A 7,500-nucleotide genomic window follows, 5' to 3' on the forward strand; every position below is an offset into this window, starting at 1 on the left:
GAGATAGGTACAAATATTTGCATACATCCAAGTATAAATATATATGCATACTTACAAACACACATATATATTTTCTATATGTTTATATATACATATACATACACACACACACACATACACACACACACACACACACACACACACACACATACACACATATATATATATATATGTGTGTGTGTGTGTGTGTACAAATACATACATATATCTATGTGTATATATATATACATATACATATATATATATATATATATTATATATGTATTATTATGTATATATGTACATGTATGTGTATATATGAAAATGTATAGGTGTGTGTGTGTGTGTGTGTGTGTGTGTGTGTGTGTGTGTGTGTGTGTGTGTGTGTGTGCGTGTGTGAGTGTGTGTGTATATATACATATATATACATATACATATATATATTATATATATAGATATATAGATACCCAAGTCAACAGACAGATATTCATATATATATATATATATATATACATATGGATGGATGTGTATATATATGTAATATTATCATATATATATATGCATATGATTTCCTTATTCAACAGTTATTCATTCCACTGCAGGCCTCATTCAATTCATTATTGAAGTCATTTGGCAGTACCACCACTGCCTGACTGGATGTCCTTTCTAATCAACCGCGGTTCGGCGCGCTAACACAACCGCGACTTTCCCTACAACAACTGCGGTCCGTCGTTTTCTCCCGTGAGATCGGACTCGAGCCAGCAGTCAGAGCGCAGCATTTTAAAACTGCCGCGGGAATTGAACTCGGTTTAATGATCCAACCTTATATATGAATAAATGAATAAATCTATAAATATAGATAGATATGTGTGTGTGTGCATAAATATGTGTGCATATATATATATATATATATATATGTATATATAAATATATAAATATATATATGTATGTATATATATATTATATATATATATATGTCGCGATTGATGTTGATTCGACATTTAAAATGGGAATTGGTAATAATTGTAAAAATGTCTGGATCACACAGAATTGCCAAACCTGACCGAAATGGCTGTTGTATATTTTCCTTTTGGCGGCATATCAGTATAGCAAACTTTAGTGTTATAATCAACAGAGTAAATTATGATAACTATTTGCAAGTAGTTAGTTGGTTTAAATGTTCACAATTCAGTGGGGGGAAGGGAGTTTCCAGGGGCATCACCCTTCTTCAGATGGATCCTTGCTCTCATCCTGCACACGGATATGTTCAGTGCCGGGCATTTAATATCTTGTATTACCCGGATAGTGAAGTAATTAAAACAATGGATTTTTTTATCCATATGCATTAAATTGTGGCAATTGAGATGGCTCTTCGCTCTCATCCGGCACAGAGAGAGAGAGAGAACAACACACCATGATTTCCCCAGCTCAATGTCTGTGGATTTTGTTTGTTTATTTTCAGGCGTGGATACAGCGATAGAATTAGTCAGACGAAACAATTCTGATTGGGCCAAGTAATAAATAGGGAATGTAACTATTGATCAAAGTTAAGTGTAGCAAAGGATAATCGCGAAAGTTAGATGGGAAGGGATTGATGACTTATTCGTCCAAAGTAATAACGGAAAATATCAGAGGGTGGGAGTGAGTGTCTCGATCCTGTCTCACTTTTGCATTATAATTACCTGTTACTTATTATTATTATATGTTTATAATTAGTAGAAGTCGGGAAAGTGAAGAGTTAACCTTAGAAGTCAATTAAGTTAGTAGAGAATACTCCTTGTTTTTATTTTAATGTTTATTGCTAAGATTTTCAGTGTGATATGCCACTTGTTTATTTTCATATGATTATAGCATAAAAGAAAACTGACCAAAATTATTTATATGGCCGTTGTAGCTTCGGCACACGCAACAGAGGAATACATTCATTCACATTAAAATTAGTTAAGTTAAATTGGGCTTTCTATGAATTTCCATAAAACCCAAAACCCCGGATGGTGGTGGTGATACCGAAGTAACATTATCATTATTTGTATGAGATTTGATCTTGACAAATTGGCTGTAGCAATTTAGCAAACATATATTTTTATTTTGCCTATGGGAAATCTTAAGCGACATTTAGCTTTAATCGATTTTTGAAATGTGAACTCATCATATATATACATATATATGTGTATATACATATGTATGATCAATGTATGTATGTAGATTTATGTTTGTGTGTGTGTGTGTGTGTGTGTGTGTGTGCATGTATTATAAATATATGTACATATAGATAGATAAGCCACAGGTTTATGTCTCTGGGTGTGCCTTATATGTGTGTATGTCTATAAGTATGTGTATATATATGCTCGTATCGCAAGAATTAAAAAGGGTGTGGTAGCTGATCTCATAGCTTTCCACTGCCACTGTTCACATAAGTTTCCATCAATCTCGTGCGGTTGCTCAACTTTATGGCTGCAACGATTAAATGAACATATTTTCCCTCACACGCCCCAGGTAAGGCCAGGTGTAACGTGGATTGCAGCGATGTTGCGATGGACGTCAGTGGGTGTGGTTTGGATTCGAGACGATGATCACCAGAGATGTATTTGACACAGAATAAAACTTGTCAGATCAATTATTATGCAGAAATGATCCTTGAGAAGGCGGAACTAATTATGAATATTGGTTATTCATGCCCAAGGTGACGATTATATTTATCTATCACAGCGATAACAATTTAGATGTTGTATTGATCTATCAGTTTTCAAAGAAAAGATCAGGAAAAGACTTCAGGATGACCATAAGATCCCTGTCGCTGAAACAAAGGATACAAAGTAAGGCATTGGATGTGTGTATATGTGTGTGAGAGAGAGATAAAGGGATAGAGAGAGAGAGAGTAAGAGAAAGGGGGGAAAGACAGAGACAGAGAGAGAGTGATAGAGAGATGGAGGGGAAGGGAAGGAGGGAGACAGCGAGAGAGAGAGAGAGAGAGAGGAAGCGAGGGAAAAACCGCAAGACAGACCTGAGGCAATCTGCACCTTTACGTATCATATTTAGTCCTTGTTCTTTCTCCCCAAAGCATTTAACCTTTCTCTAGACTTCTTACTTTCTCTTGTTTTTTTCCAACACCTCTAGACACTTCCTTCACGATCTTCAATATTGCGTGACTCATAAAACATTTCTCTCCTCCAAAGAGCCGAGACTCAAGAGTTTTTCCTTTTTTCGCTCTCGGTAAATGCCTAATCGGTTTCGCGATTTCATTATCTATGGTATGAGGATTCAGGTAATTAAAGGTAATGACACACACATGCATATATATATATATATATATATATATATATATATATATATATATATATGTATGTATGTATGTATATATATATACATATACATATATTTTTTCTTCTTTTTCTTTTTCTTTCTTTCTTTCTTTCTCTCTCTCTTCCTTTTTCTTTTCTTTTTTATGTGTTTGTGTTTTTTGTGTGTGTGTTTGCGTTTATGTGTGTGTGTTGGGCGTGTATGTATGGAAAATCTGCATAGAAGTACATGTTCCTCAACATAGAAATATCTATCAGTCAAAGCAAATACCAAGCAAGATACAAAATAACCTTTGGATCTGAATGCGAGAGCCAGACCGCAATCAAGCCCAGGCAGCCACACCTCGCTCGGGCAAAGGATCGTCCGCAAAGAACCGCTTTTCCGGAGCTGAGCGAAACCGAAGGTGCTGTTCTGGAAACGAGAAGCGAATGGCAAAGTAGTCTGCGGTCGCCTCAGCCCTTGGTCGCCAAAGCTCTGTAGAAAGTATAGGCAGTCAGTCACCTCTGCGGTCGCTGAGTCACATTCGCGAAGGAAGCCGCGGCCCAGATTGCTCTCAGCCCAACAGGCAAAGGATAGCTGGGATGTTCTGCAAGATTGTATGTATGCATGTATGCACATACATACGTGCATACAGGCTCGTTTATATGCATACGAACTATTATATCTATTAATCTCTCTCTCTCTCTCTCTCTCTCTCTCTCTCTCTCTCTCTCTCTCTCTCTCTCTCTCTCTCTCTCTCTCTCTCTCTCTCTCTCTCTCTCTCTCTCTCTCTCTCTCTCTCTCTCTCTCTCGCTGTATTTATATGTGTGTGTGTGTGTGTGTATGTGTGTGTGTGCACATATATTTATATAAATATATATATGTATATATATATATATATATATATATATATGTATATATATGTATATATGTGTGTATATATATACATATATATATATATTTATATATATAAAGGGGAGAAGGATAAAAAGAAAGGGCATAATACAGATACATAGAGAGAAAGATGTTGATATAGATAGAGATACAGTTTTAAACAAATACATATAGATATGCAATATGTATCTCTCTCTGTGTCTTTATGTTTCTATCTATATGTCTATTTATCTATCTACATATACATATTTATATTTATATATACATATATGTATATACATATATATACATATATGTATGTATGTATATGTTTATGCATAGGTATACATATATATATACACACACACACACACATACATATATATATGTATTTATATATATATACATATATATATATATGTACAGAGTATATATATATATATGTATGTATGTATGTATATATATTTTTATATAGATAAATATATATATATATATACATATATAAGTGTGTGAGTGGGTGTGTTTATATATATATATATATATATATATATATACATGTATACATATATATGAATATATATGTATGTATGTATATAATATATATATATATATGCATGTATACATATATATGAATATATATGTATGTATGTATAATATATATATATATATATATATATATATATATATATACGTGTGTGTGTGTGTGTGTGTGTGTGTGTGTGTGTGTGTGTGTGTGTGTGTGTGTGTGTGTGCATATGCATATATATATGAATATATATATATACATACACACATACATACATATATACATACACGCTCACACACATATATATATATATATATATATATATATATATATATATATATTTATACATGCATACATACATACATATATACACACATTCACATACGCACAGACATACACATACACACACATGCACATACACACACCCACACACACACGTATGTGTGTGAGTGCGTGTGTATACATATGTATACATGTGTGTATATATACTTACAGCATTTTATTCCTCTTCGGAGTGAAATGCGTTAAGGATGAGTGTCACAAGGTCTGCGGCTGAGTAATGGCCAAGTGGCCTTCGCGGTAGGAATGGCTTCGATTTTTCTCTTTGCAGTCGATGTCTGTTTCTGCTCAACTTCCCATACATATATTTACTTGTTTATACCACTTACATATGCATGTAAATATGCATAAGTTCTGATCTAAAAGATGTTCGTAAGAAAACGTGATTTGCATTCATTTCCTTTTAGCTAAATGGATATGCACGTTCACCTATGCGAAACATGATATGAAAATAAACCAGTATTCTAAACTCTTTAAGTGTCTATCTTAATGTACGCAGAATTTATTGATCGTGCAACAATAAAATTATACAAAGAACTTACAGTCAGGAAATTTAAAGAATAATATGACTAATGCACTACTGCTAACCCAATTGTTTCTACTAATATGATCTTAACCCAATGCCGTCGGGGAAAATGAACAAAAAATGGGGAAAATGCTGTGCCCATTTTCTATATTTTTTGTGAAATGTCTGCTCATAGATGCCTCTGCTAGTGCTTAGCCACAAAGGAGTCAATTATTAGACCTTGTGACCATACGTGATTTGAATTGGCGGGAAAAACGTGTTTTTTACTAGTGCTATGGATATCGATGGTGTTATTTTTATTATAAACATTATAATTATTATAATGTTTTTTAATATTAGTAACAGCAAAATAAGATAATGTAAAATATTTCGTAAATCAAAGAAAAGGGTGAACGGGCGAGACGGGCAGTACTCCTAACTGGCTCATTGGTGACTTAGTACAAGTATAGCCATCTATGTGTATAAACAATCAAACAAGTACTAACAGTGGGCAAAGCACGTGTCTACCCGTCGTACCCGTCGGCAAGGGGTTAAGTCATAATTATTTTCAATAACTTAAGTTTCATTACCAGTATCACTATAGCTGCTATATATTTGTTTTAAATATCATTATCTACAATTTTCATTCTTGCTATAATTACAAACATCGTCATCGTGATCGTCGTTATTATATTTATTATCAATATTCACCATTCAGCCATTTTTCTTCAGACATCATTGTTGCCGTTGCCATTTCTGTCACAATTGTTGCAAACATTATTAATGCCTTTATGATCGTGACCATCATCAGACTTATTGCTATTATGATCATTATCGTTGTTGTTGTTATTAGTACTGCCATTACTATTCTCTATTACTATAATCATCAGTGTTATCATTATCATTACTGTCATTATTAATGATTATATTGTTGTTACTGTTACTATTATTGCTATCATCATCTTCGTTTTTATTGTTCTTATCATTATCATTATATTATTACTATCATTATCATCATTATTATTATCATTATTGTTATTACATTTACCATCATTATTATTATCATTATTGTTATTACTATTACCATCATTATTATTGTTGTTAGCAATATTATTATTATCATTATTATTATTATTATTATTATTACTGTTATTATTATTATTATTATTATTATTATTATTATTATTATTATTATTATCATTATTATTATTGTTGTTGTTGTTGTTAGCATTATTGTTTTTATATTATCATTATCATTATCATTATTATTACTATCATCATTATCATCCTTATCATTACTATAATCATCATTCCCACTCAACACCATCATCATCACCATAATCATCATCACCATCATCACATTACCATTATCAATCAAAATGCCTTTTTTTTTAACAGTATTAACACCACTATTAAACCGTGATTTCGTACCCTCATAGGTGTTTCGCAGCGATGCTCGTGGCCAGTCCGGCGATCAGGGCTGACAACCACACCGAAGCGTCCGAGAGAGGGAGACGGCAGGTGTACCACATTTCCCACGGCGCCCCTGCCCCCGCTTACCACCTCAGCGCTGGCTACGGGCTGCATGTTCCTCAGCATCACAAGTGAGTTCGGGGGTTCACTTAATTTGAAGGTCGTAGTTTTTTTTTTGTGAAGGAGTCCTTGGAATAGATTATGATTATTCACGTAATCTTATTTTTTTTTTCTTTATATAGTTTTTGCTTTCTATTTATATGTAACAGATTTATCTATCGGTCCGTCTATTTATTTATCTGTCTGTCTATTTGTTTATCTGCCTATCTCTCTCTCTCTCTCTCTCTCTCTCTCTCTCTCTCTCTCTCTCTCTCTCTCTCTCTCTCTCTATCTATCTCTCTCTCTCTCTCTCTCTATCTCTCTCTCTCTCTCTACCCCCTTCTCTCTCCCACCCCCACTCCCACTCTCTCTCCCTCTCCTCCCTCTCCCTCTTCCTCTCCCTCTCCCTCTCCCTCTCCCTCTCCCT

General features: G+C 33.9%; 1 protein-coding gene across 1 annotated transcript in view; it reads left to right on the top strand.

The window, feature by feature from the left end:
• LOC125039575 (peroxidase-like) overlaps window positions 1-7,500 on the top strand; it is a 34,918-nt gene that overhangs the window by 12,550 nt on the left and 14,868 nt on the right. Inside the window, exon 2 of the mRNA XM_047633678.1 lies at window positions 6,941-7,105. Within this exon, the coding sequence (XP_047489634.1) occupies window positions 6,941-7,105 (165 nt within the window). The remainder of the gene's footprint in view (window positions 1-6,940; window positions 7,106-7,500) is intronic.

The sequence above is a fragment of the Penaeus chinensis genome, chromosome 27 (assembly GCF_019202785.1).
Source record: "Penaeus chinensis breed Huanghai No. 1 chromosome 27, ASM1920278v2, whole genome shotgun sequence".
NCBI classification, from domain to species: Eukaryota; Metazoa; Arthropoda; class Malacostraca; order Decapoda; family Penaeidae; genus Penaeus; species Penaeus chinensis.